Genomic DNA, 12,575 nt, shown 5'->3' on the forward strand with positions numbered 1-12,575 from the left:
AAGAAAAGCTTGGAGAGGCTCTTTGCCATCCTTAAATCCAATTCACATGGCTTAACCTAGTGACAAAAAATACACCTAATGCATAACATGTCCATCAAGGGAAATGAATAGTATTAGAAGGTCAGCTTTTCTTATAGACTGGTTTGGGTTGGAAGGGACCTTAAAGCTCATCCAGTTCCAACCTCCTGCCATAGGCAGGGACCCCTTCCACTGGAGCAGCTTGCTCCAAGCCCCTGTGTCCAACCTGCCCTTGAACACTGCCAGGGATGGGGCAGCCACAGCTTCTCTGGGCACCCTGGGCCAGCGCCTCAGCACCCTCACAGGGAAGAGCTTCTGCCTAAGAGCTCATCTCAGTCTCCCCTCGGGCAGGTTAAAGCCATTCCCCTTGGCCTGGCCCTACAGGCCCTTGTCCCAAGCCCCTCTCCAGGTTTCCTGCAGCCCCTTTAGGCACTGGAGCTGCTCTAAGGTCTCCCCTTCAGGAGCCTTCTCTTCTCCAGGCTGCCCCAGCCCAGCTCTCTCAGCCTGGCTCCAGAGCAGAGCTGCTCCAGCCCTCGCAGCATCTCCATGGCCTCCTCTGGCCTCGCTCCAACAGCTCCACGTCCCTCTTGTGTTGTTGCCCCAGAGCTGGAGACAGTACTCCAGGGGGGAATATCTCATCAGAGCAGTAATCTTTGATGTTGTCCTCAACTCCTCACGATTCATCTAGCAAGAAGTGAAGTACACAGTCTCAACTCTTAAGCTCACTACTTGCACATCTCTTGATGTTACTCACAAGCAACTGAACATCTTGATGCTACCAGTGATCAGCACCATGAGACTAAGTTGGAGTCTCATCTCTCCAGGAGCCAGCCCTCACTGGAGGACTGCAGGAGAAACCTCTAGCTGATCATCACCTCACATATTGGGATGTATTAAAATTTAGACACAACATGCAAACCCTTGCAATCTTCTATTGCTTCCAGCTTTCACACATTTCCTGCTCCTATAACGTGACAAAACTGGTCTGTCATCTTGCCTTTTGCAATTGCTTTCCAAATGCAAGTTCCTATTATAAAAACTCAAAATTTGATGTTGGCATTGCTTACTCTAACACTTAGAGTAACTTCTTCTGAAAGCTTTCCATGGAAAGATGTGCACAGAAACCTGGAATCACTTTCTCTTACACCCTGAGGAAGCACAACTGTTTGACAGGAGACCTGCCAGAGAAGCTGGAAACAGGCAGGCTGAGGCTCACATATCCACAACTTGCTGCCAGACAGCATTTCCTGACACTGTCACTCTGAAATTCCCGTTGCCTGCAGGGAAGCCTTCCCAGAATGGCAATCTGGCTGTCAAAGCCATTCCCAAGCAACACAGTTTGCAGATTGGCAGGTTTTAATGCAGCAAATAGGTTCTGAATTTCTCAAATGGGGACAGAAAGTCTTGATCTTGCACACAATGTGATCTCTAAGGGTGCGTGTAACAGGCTCTTCCCATTACTGCAGTGGAGTTTGAGAAACACACTGGGAAAGGAGCTGACAGAACCAGAATCTCTGCCTGAAACTTAACCAATGCTCAATCTCACTGCTTTAAGCTATAGGCTTTAGCTTCATCACAACAGACAGGAACAGCTGCATTCATACAGCAACAGAACAGAGATGGAAACACATCCCTGCATACAGACTATACATTTCAACAGCTTAGGTAGCCTTGTCATCTATTGTCAGCTTCAGGATGTCATCCCACAGCTTATTAAAGCCAGTTATAAATACAGTGAGAAATAACAGACTGTCTGCTCAAGCCTCAAAGGAAGACAAGTGCTTCCCCAACTGCTTCAATCTATTTCCATCTCAAAGCTTAGGACAGGTTTGAAACTCAACAGTGTACACTTACTTCTTCTCCCCAACTACTGTGTAAAAACACCTACTCAGGAGTTTGTCTCACTCCCCATCTCTACCAGCAAAGATTACTTGACCCTAACAGGAGCTATAATGTTCCCGTGTGGTCTACAGGCCTGAAAGTCACACACTGAACATCCTTTCAGTGCCAAGGGAAATAAATGGATGTACAGAGGTGCAAAAAGCATTCAGTAGAATATACAGGAACACTTCAGTTTATACTTTCAGTTGAAGCCACAAAGGTGTAAACTACGATGACTGCTTTGGACACTGCTAAAAAAGCTCCCCCTTCTGGAAACCTCGGCATAAGGGACTGGTATGGAAGTGAAGAGCTACCTGCATTACCCTAGTTCACGCTACTGACGACCCTCTGAATACCAGATTGCTGCTCCAGCTCTACCAGACATCAGCGTTTTGTCCCCACTTTTAGATCAGGATCTCCTAAGTTCACTCCAAAAGGGTAACATGACCTGGAAGAAATGCAACAGAATTCCTTCCATACCAAAGGTGGAGCAAGGCTTTCCTGGAATACATCTTGGAAAACACATAAAGGACCTCCACAAACACTGTCTTTTGTGATTTTATTAAGAGATGTTTTCAGGACAGTCAAGCTTCTGGTTGCAGATGTTACAAACCCTACAACAAAAAACAGAATACCGAGTGAGATGGTGGCAAGCTATTTCCCATAACCATTCTCCTACCCCAAACACTGAACAAACATGATTCCATGTTTGTTCCATGATTTCCAATCTCTCACTTCCTGCATTTTAGCCAATGATCCCCTTTTCCCCACAGGAGCCCTGCAAACTTCCTGAACTCTGCCTGTTCATACAAAGCCAGCTTCATAAAGCTCATCCAGTTCCAACCCCCTGCCACGGGCAGGGACACCTTCCATTAGGGCAGCTTGCTCCAAGCCCCTGTGTGCAACCTGGCCTTGAGCACTGCCAGGGATGGGGCAGCCACAGCTTCTCTGGGCACCCTGTGCCAGCGCCTCAGCACCCTCACAGGGAAGAAATTCTGCCTCATATCCAACCTAAATCTCCCCTGTTTCAGTTTGAACCCATCACCCCTTGTCCTATCACTACAGTGCCTGATGAAGAGTGCCTTCTCCAGCATCCTTGTAGGCTCCCATCAGATACTGGAGGGGGCCTACAAGGACACCAGAGAGGGACTCTTCATCAGGGGTTTAAAATGAAGACGAGCTCCTCATTCAGTCAGAGACCACCACAGCCTTGCTTTCAACAGCAGATGAGGAATCTGGAAGCAGCCTTTGGCCCTCTCCTTCCTGCTGCTCTCCAAGAAAGCCAGCAAATTGCACATGTTCACTGGGAACAACTCAGAGCAGCTCTTAAGACAATTTCAAGCTATCTATTGCCATCTTAGAAGCTCCTCATTCAGAGAGGATTCCAAACTTGCCATTATTTACTTACAAAACTAGCCTAAGCATTGTGCTCCATGTTACTGGCTTCCAAGTATACCCCCCAAGGGATCCAGTTTGGGATGGATACCCTGTGCTGTCAACTGCACACTGGTAGCAGGCGGTTTAACATGAAAACATCCAAGGCACTGAACCCTTCTCAGACAAATGCCTCTAAGTCAATCAAATTGTGACCCAAAGTCCCCAGATTCATGCTGTAGGACACAACATGAGAAAAGGGCACTTGCACAAGGATATTCCCTTTCAGATTCATCATCTCATCTTCACTGAAGGGTGTGCTTAGCTGGTTTGCAGCCTGCCTTAAACCATGCCCTCTTCATCCAGGGCAATACTCTAAACCAAGTCCAACTGAACACGCTACCTGGCTCAAGGCAGCACCTTTTTTCCCCCAACAGCTTTTCCTGGGTGACAACAGCACCCTTTCCACATGGATCCTCCCCAAACCTGCCTCCCACTACACAGAGGCACTTACCCCTCAGGCAGTGGGAACCGGCTGAGGCATGGCTGGCTGTTCTGGTTTGCCACCTTTCTGCTCTGAAATGGGGGTGGTGGGCAAGATCTCTTCTTTGGGTTCCACGATGCTGACATGGTCTGGAAGAGGCTTTTTGGGGCCAATCTTTCCACTTGGGTCCCAGGGCAACATAATCTTTACTTTGATTCCCAGTACTCCTGTAAAGAGACAGGACAATACAAAATATCAAGCACCCATTCAGCAGGGACAAACCCCACAAAACATGCTTTCTGCACCAAAACCATCCCCTGACAACACTAAGATTCAAGCTGATTAACACAAATCATAGAATGGCTTGGGATGGAAAGGACCTTCCGATCATCTAGTCTCAACCCCCTGCCACAGGCAGGGACACCTTCCACTGGACCAGGTGGCTCCAAGCCCTGTCTAACATGGCCTTGAATGTGCTAAAGCTTAGAAATCCCATTACTCTGATTTTAATCAGCATGTTTTATCTTTATCCAGTTCATTGCCTTTGCTAATTTCAGCACGGGACTAGGATGAAAACATGCTCTATCCCCAAGTCATGCCTACCCTGGTTTAAACCCTGTCCTTCCCTAGGAAGCTGCACTGAGGGTTTTTGCATCCCTTCTCAGACAAATGCCTCAAAATCATCCAATGAATAGGACATCCTGCCCAACGCAGCCTCAGCGCAGCACCACAGAACATGGCACTGAACAGGCTGCAATGACACAAGGACGTCCCTTCTGACTCGTCATCGGATCATCACTGAAGGGAAGGTGGAGAAGAGCTTTGTCTATGCTACTACCCCTACATCAATTAAGCAACTCAACTCAAATTAAGATGCAGAAGTCATGTGTGTTTTACCAGGGGGAAGGACAAGTGTAAGCAGGCTTGGCTGGCTGAGCTGGGAAGACTCGCCAGGGCATAGCTATAGGGGAAAACTGTCTGCATTTGGCCTTTATGTGCATCTTGTAGCTCCCACGTTCTGTCTGCCTACCCCTAGGAGCCAAGAAAGCCAGAATTCAAACTGCCAACAGTTCAAGTTCAGCCAACCTGTGTTTCATCTAAGTTGTTTTACTACCAGCCTCAGAGGCCACAGGACACAAGTAAGAGTATGTGAAAAAGCTAAAGGCACGTGCTCAACTGGAAACATTCAAACCCCACCACTAGAAAAGTGGATGTGGGATGAATATCCAAGTCTGTTGTCTGCTGAAGGCCATTTCTCCATTTCCCATTCCCAAACACAAATGCAAATAAAAGTTCTACTTCAGATGTCACCTGCAAACTCCACACCAAGAGTTTAGTTGCAAAAGGCCAGGAAAACAGTGTTTTTGAAGCCTGAGCAATAAGCACAACTGAATTGCTCTGCCAGATCAGTGGTGCATCAAAACCATGCGAGCTACCACCCCACAGGTGAGAGGGAAACCTCCAACCTGCAAGCATGGGATACCAGCAGTTGAGATCTTCTGGCTCTGAAGCCCAACACAAGGAACCACCATCGCTACAAAAGGGATCTGCACCCCATGCACTCACCCTGCCGGAGAAGGACGTGACGCACAGCTGTGTCAACGTAGTAGTTCACTGGGTCTCCACTGTGGATCATCAAACCATCCACAAACTTCATGGACTTGGCTCGCTGACCTCGGAGCTTGCCAGACACAACCACCTCGCAGCCCTTGGCACCGCTCTCCATGATGAAGCGGAGGACACCATAGCAGGCTCTGCAGGCAGACAGCAACAGCCACTGTGTTACTCCCACTCTGCTGAATCCAACTGGCTCCATGGAGCTATTTTATTCCCAATTTCAAGCACAGACAATCACACTTCTACTTTTGTTTGTTGAAAGCCTTCTGAACATACACCCCTGCACCCCAAGTTCTGCCAGTGCTCCACAAAGCAGCAGAACTCTCCACATTGTTTTAGCACTGTTAAACACAGCTTAAGAAAGCTCTTCTGACTTATGGTCCTTGTAAGGTTGTGGGAACAGTGACAAGCACATTTTTAGTGACACAAGAAAAGCTGCAGAGCTCAGGCAGCCAATACAGCTATGTCATCCCTTCTCAGACAAATGCCTCTAAATCAACCAATGATGACAGGATGCTCCTGCTGAAGAACCACATGCAGCATCACAGAACATGATGCTGCAGAGATACTACATCAAGAGGCACCCACTTCTGACTCGTCATCTTATCATCACCGAAGGGATCTGAGAAGCAAGGCCAAGTGTCACCTGAACCATAATTCAGCCAGAAGGCTGGAAATTGAGTTTCACTCCTCCACCCATTAATTCACAAATAAGTAACTGTAAGCTTTATGCACACTCTCTCACTGTGCCACCACCCTCAGCTTGCTCCACTCACCGACGCACTGCTAAGCCTCCCAGAAGCTTGTACCGCAGGGACTCTGCCTGAGCGATTGCACACAGACCTCTCGTGGCCACTTTCTCTGCATAGAGCTGCAAAGGAAGAGAAGGAAACTCAGAAACAGGGCTGTATCTCAAGATACTTTTAATTCATAACACAGGAGCTTCATACTATTCTATGCCTCCATCCTCTACACCCAGTTCAGTTCGTCTTTCCACATTTACATGTAGAAGCTTAATCCTTGGACTCTACACATCCTTATCTCCTTTGGTGCCAGTTTCCTACTCCTGGCAGAGCTGAGACACACCAGCAAGACTCCACTGAAAGTCAGGAGACTATTTAAACCTCCATGGTGCAGTGTCAAAGAGCTGCTGCTTCAAACAGCTCCAAAACATGTGGGATCGTGGGACAGAGGTATCCAGACAATCACAAGGATGGTTTTTACAACACCTCAATTACATAAGCCTGCTTAAGGTTTAAAACCCAACTTAAATAGTTTGATTTTTGAAAGCTTTGAGCGTGAGGTGTATTTAATCCAACATCGCCAAGAGCCCAAAGTCTGATACTTCCCAAGAAGCAAACATTCAGACTCATGCATATGATATTCCTAGAGCTGACAAATCATTTGTGCTCTGTGACGGTTTGTGCCATTCAGTCTTTTTAAGCAGTTGCTGGAGATAATCAGCAACGTTCACTGTATAATGTGATTCAGCAACACTGGCCCAGCAGGAATAAATGTGAGCGCCATCCCAGACAACACATGCCCCCCTGCCATTAATCCGTTTTAAAGGAAAGTACTAGTAAGGGCACCAAACTTCAAACATTAGAAGACCAGTCACTGGTCTGGTGCCACTTTTAAGTTTATTTTATTACAGTATCATGCTCAAATCTGAGAGATGCTTCTGGACCAGAACAGTCTGTTTATAAAGACAAAAGCATTATGGATTCAGTAAGGGTGGTGGTAACACACGAACATCAAACATTATGCTGTTATACTAATTCTCACCTCAATACTGGGACATATTTACAGGTAAATTTAAAAAGCTTTATCTGCATCCTTGCTGGGAAATCAGAGAAACCCAGCCAACGTGACAGCACTCAAAGCACCACAACCAGCAAAGCATTTGTGAGAGCACGTAAAGCACGATCCAAGTTATCTTTAAGTCAAACCCCCTTTCAGCTGACACCATCCAGACACTGCACAACCCATTTATACTGCTGTAACAGAGACACTTTTACCTCAACACTTCCTTCAGGGAATCCAAACCTCTTCTGCACGACAGCTGTCAGCTCCCGGATGCGGCGGCCCTTCTCTCCCAGGACATTCTGAGTTCTGGGAAAGAACGGACAGTATGACTGAGAAAAGTCTCCAAGTCAGAGCTTGCAACCATCCCAAAGAGCTTCCAGACTGAGCACCTAAGTTCAGGGGTTGCAACACTACTGCAGCACTAGAGATCACTTCAGGATGTCCTTCCCAAGTAGCTTCCCGTAACAGTCACCACTTTAAGCTCCAGCCTGCAGCAACATCCCCTACAGAGCCTTGCACAGGACCCATGTGTCAACAGCAACATCTCAGTTACCTGGTGGCAAGTATGATAATCTCGGTCCTCGTTGGAGTGACCCGGACTTCTACTCCGGAGTACCCATCTTCAGCCAGTTCACGAGTCAGAAACTCATTCAGCTCAGCTTTGAAGATGCCGTCAGCGACAAACTGAAAACCAAACGGACCAAGTCAAGCTCTTTTCAAGTGCTCAGCCTGAACACAAGATCTTCCCATTCAGAGTTTGGATGCAATTCATCTCTGGGACCACCCTGCAGACCATGCAGACCAGCTGCCTCGCCCCCCCATGGAAAGGAAGCAGCAGTGCGGAGAAATAAAAGCATTTTCCCTGGAATTCCCATAGACAAATCACTTCTTCCAATATCTGAAGAGGGCTACAAAGATGCTGGAGAGGGACTCTTCATCAAGGACTGGAGTGACAGGACAAGGGGTGATGGGTTCAAATTGAAACAGAGGAAGTTCAGGTTGGAGATAAGGAAGAAGCTGTTCCCTGTGAGGGTGCTGAGGCGCTGGCACAGGGTGCCCAGAGAAGCTGTGGCTGCCCCATCCCTGGCAGTGTTCAAGGGCAGGTTGGACACAGGGGCTTGGAGCAAGCTGCTCCAGTGGAAGGGGTCCCTGCCCATGGCAGGGGTTGGAGCTGGAGGAGCTTTAAGGTGCCTTCAACCCAAACCAGGCTGGGATTCTGAGTCTAGCAGGAATCTACCCCACTTCCTGGTGCACACCTCGCTACAACCACACTTCACGCTGACATCACACCTCACTGCTGTGTCCTGCAATAGCGCTTTGATTCCGTATAAACCTTAAAGCATTAAAAGGGCTCCCATCCCTTTACCAGCCCCACAAGGCTCTTGCGCTTCCACCCTGACAGCGCCAAGGCCTCCCTCCCTCTCCAAAACAGGCAGAGCCCTGCACTCTCCCGGCTCCTCTGACCCATAGAAGCCGGGAGTCACTTAACTCCCAGCGCTTCCCAGTAAAAAGAGGGAAAACTAAGGAAGCTCCTCAGCTTCCAGCACCACTCCTCGCTCCCAGCACCACCCCAGCCTGCCTGCCCTGTGCACACAAGCCCAGAGCAAGCCCCCCGTGTGGTTGTGTGGGGAACCACGGCTGAATCCCTCACACCGGGACCCGCGCAAGGCCCTCCGCACGCTGCCTCACCCCGGCCTCCCGCCGCCGCCGCCATATTCCCCGCCGGGCCTCCGCGCCGCATCCGCCGCCATCCTCCCGCATCCGCCGCCATCCCCACGCTGCCGCCCGTCCCCGGCGAGGCCCGTGGCCGCCCCCGGCGCGACCCCGCCGATATGGAGGCGCTCGGCAGCCGCGGAGAGCCGGGCCGCCGCTCTCACCTTGCGCTTCTTGGAGATCTGCACCGCCATCTTGAGCCGCGCCGCCCGGCGGAAAGGACGGAGTAGGCCCTTAGGGCGGGCTATATCGGCCTTCCGCCGCTCTCCATTGGGCTGCCTGGATCACGTGGGATGGCGGGCGGGGACCGATGGGAAATGTAGTCTTCCGGGTGCACTGCAGCGCAGCCATGTTTGGGAGGCTTAACCCTATCGCTGCCGGGGGGGTTCCGACCCTACCAGGCTGTTGTGAACGCGCACAGGCGGCATTAAACCGGCTCTAAAACCGGTATAAACGGGCACAGGGCGATAAACTGGAGAGATATGGAGGGTAGTGGTCAATGGCTCGATGTCTGTATGGACAAGAGGGACAAGCGGTGTCCCTCAGGGGTGCATAGTGGGCCGGGTACCTCATGAGGCTCAACGGGGCCAAGGGCAATGTCCGGCCCCTGCGTTGGGGCAATGCCCGGTGTTTTGAGCCCAGAACCCAGAGGAGGCCATGGAGATGCTGCGAGGACTGGAGCAGCTCTGCTCTGGAGCCAGGCTGAGAGAGCTGGGCTGGGTCAGCCTGGAGAAGAGAAGGCTCCTGAAGGGGAGACCTGAGAGCAGCATTTCAGCTCGTAAAAGGGGCCTATAAGAAAGACGGGGAAAGGCTTTTTAGAAGAGTCTGTTGCAGCAGGATGGGGGGGTGATGGTTTTCAGCTGAAAGAGGGGGGATTCAGGCTGGATGTGAGGAAGAAATGCTTTACAATGAGGGTGGTAAAACACTGTCATGGGCTGCCCAGAGAAGCAGTGGATGCCCCATCCCTGAAGCCATTCAAGGCCAGGCTGGATGTGGTTCTGGGCAAGCTGGTCTAGTTGAAGGTGTCCCTGCAATGAGAAGGGTTGGGCCGGATGAGCTTTGAAAGCCCTTTCCAACCCAAACGATCCTATGGCTCTGTAATTCTAATTCACCTGATTCTATACCTGGTATTAAAGAGCACAGCACCGCAGCCACCTCAGACATGAGCGAGGTACAGCTCAAGGACAGATGGAGGTGAGGGGATCAGCAACAGCCTTCACGGGCTGTTTGTGTTGTTTTAGCCTGTATTTTTCAGTCAGTCACAGCAGAAGACCTCAGAGCAGCTTCCAGTGTCTGAAGGGGGCCTACAAGGATGCTGGGGAGGGACTCTTCATCAGGGACTGTAGTGACAGGACAAGGGGTGATGGGTTCAAACTGAAACAGGGGAAGTTTAGGTTGGATCTAAGGAAGAAATTCTTTACTGTGAGGGTGCTGAGGCACTGGAATGGGTTGCCCAGGGAGGTTGTGAATGCTCCATCCCTGGCGGTGTTCAAGGCCAGGTTGGACAGAGCCTTGGGTGCCATGGTTTAGTGTGAGGTGTCCCTGCCCATGGCAGGGGGGTTGGAACTGGATGATCTCAAGGTCCTTTCCAACCCAAACCATTCTGTGATTCTATGAAATTAGAAGGTTTATGACCACCATGTCCCACCAAGAGGCATTGCCACTGGTGGTGGCACTGATGGCCTGGCCACCACCTCTGTTTTTGGGCTGGACTGCTCAGGCCATGCAGAGTTGATGATCAAAGAGAAGGTCCTCATAAACATGCTGGGAAGCACTCAGAATCGCTTTGGGAACAGCATGGTGAAGATGCCTCTGCTCTGGAGCTGGTCCCAACCCTTGAGGGAAGGACAGAGCACAGTGGGACATCCACCACCAGCTCGGAACCCATGGTCCAGCCGTTTAATCTCTCTCCCGAGGGGGATGGTTACATCCAGACCCCCGCTGAGGTTTGCCTCCTGCTAACTCTTTGTCTAAACCCCACCAGGGCCCCATTAACACCAACGATGGTGTTTTGGGGCTCATGTTTTCCAGCAACACTTTGCTGCCTCGCTGAGATGCAGCCAGGCAAACCACGCAGGGAATTCCAGTATAACCAGTACAGCACTGGTAAAACACATCTCCTTCAAACACCCACCCCAGTGTTGCCTATGGGAGCAATGGAGAGGCAGCAGTGCCTGAGGACCCAGCTTCCCTCTTCACCTTGTTTTGCCACTAGATGTCAGTGGAGACGGTTGCCAGGGTGAGAAAAGCTTCGTTTCATTCCTCTCCTCCCTCTTCCCTCTTCCCCAAGGGATTCATTCGTCCAGGATTTGAGGGATGGTGGAGCATCGGTGAGACAGAGCCTGTCTGCAGCAGCTCATGGAGCAGACACATTTAGCGTCCCCTCTGAATGCTCTTCTTGCACTTGTAGTGAGTCCAACCATCACATCCTCCCTCAAGCAACTCCTTTCTCTCTCTGGGCTGATCCAAGCTTGGCATTCCCACACCATCCACCCTTCAACCTCCCTATGATCTCTCCAGAGGGAAGGGACACAGCAGGACACTCAATTCCTCACCCCCATCTCCCTCTCCAGCTCCTGGTGTTCCTGCTGTCCTTTGCTCCCACTTTCTTCCCTCTCGGGCTGCCAAAACACACCAACCCCAGTGGTGGCCCCATCCTTCTTTCTCCTGTCATCACCATGCTCCTCAAGTGCCAGTTACTGTCTGTAGACCCCATCAGTGCTGTTCCCAATGGAAAATTCCTCTTGGCCGAAACTAGGAGCCACAACTCCATCAATCTCTTCCCATCTCTTCCCCAAGGACTGTGGCTGTGGCCAGGCTGGAGCCAGGCTGGCCAGGGATGGATTTAAGGAGCCCTGAGGGCCCAGGGCTCAGACTGGGCTGGAGTAATGGGAACAGCAATACTTGCTTAAGCACTCTGTGGGCTCCTGGTGCTCTTCTCCATCTGCATCCCTGGGTGTGATGAGACAAAACCAGCTCATGTCCAGATGGTGGAATAGATGCTGATCCTTCCCAGTGCTGTAGAAATCATCACTTATGCTTCATCTAGGACTGTATCTGCAATAAATAGACTTGGGTGTAAGGCACCCTAATTTCTGTGCCCCCATTTCAGCCTGCAGGTTGCTGCTCATCTCCTTTTCTGAACTCACCCCTCAGAGGGACCCACTGAGCCTCATCCTCCAGAGGAACTGGGATCTTTGGGCTGCACGGAGCTGTGGAAGTTCAGAAGGATGCCCAAGAGGAAATCAGGTAGGAAAAGGGGATGGAGTAGCGACATTGTGAGGAGATAGTAAAGCAAACAGGCCAGGGATGTACCTCAAACATCCTTAATCCATCTGGATGGACCATAGGACTGACCAACACAGCAACAGTGTGTGACCTTTCCCCAGCCCATCACTGAGACATAAAACAAGCAGGAGACATCTCATCTCCAAGGAAAGCTTCCCTTTTTCCTCCAGCATGGTGCAGTATCACACTTTCCTTGCAGCAGAGGCTATGAGCTCCCTCCTTCCCCTATTCCCTGGCCTATCCCGCTGTTCCTGGAGCCCGGCTGTCAACCAGCTCCCAGGAACCATCCAACACAAACACACATATATTCTGGAGGAGGTTATTTAAAGCCCTGCTCTTTCCCTGCCCCAACCCAGCTCCACAGCAGCCTGTGAGCACCGAGGGCAGGGGCATG

General features: G+C 50.5%; 1 protein-coding gene across 2 annotated transcripts; it reads right to left on the minus strand.

Moving 5' to 3' along the window:
• Window positions 1–2,441: 2,441 nt before the first annotated feature.
• On the minus strand, window positions 2,442–9,131 carry RPS3 (ribosomal protein S3). 2 transcript variants are annotated; one of them, XM_080612633.1, is made up of 7 exons: window positions 9,058–9,131; window positions 7,734–7,864; window positions 7,393–7,486; window positions 6,151–6,245; window positions 5,324–5,511; window positions 3,788–3,984; window positions 2,442–2,513 (listed from the first exon to the last, which is right to left on the minus strand). In XM_080612633.1, the coding sequence occupies exons 1-6, from the start codon at window positions 9,085–9,087 to the stop codon at window positions 3,791–3,793; spliced, it is 732 nt and encodes a 243-aa protein (XP_080468759.1). In that variant the 5' UTR covers window positions 9,088–9,131; the 3' UTR covers window positions 2,442–2,513; window positions 3,788–3,790. The 2 variants fall into 2 exon arrangements, with proteins under 2 accessions (XP_080468759.1, XP_080468758.1); XM_080612632.1 differs by lacking the exon at window positions 9,058–9,131 and adding an exon at window positions 8,870–9,024.
• Window positions 9,132–12,575: the final 3,444 nt, after the last annotated feature.

The sequence above is a fragment of the Psittacula echo genome (genome assembly GCF_963264785.1).
Source record: "Psittacula echo genome assembly, chromosome: 3".
NCBI lineage: Eukaryota > Metazoa > Chordata > Aves > Psittaciformes > Psittacidae > Psittacula > Psittacula echo.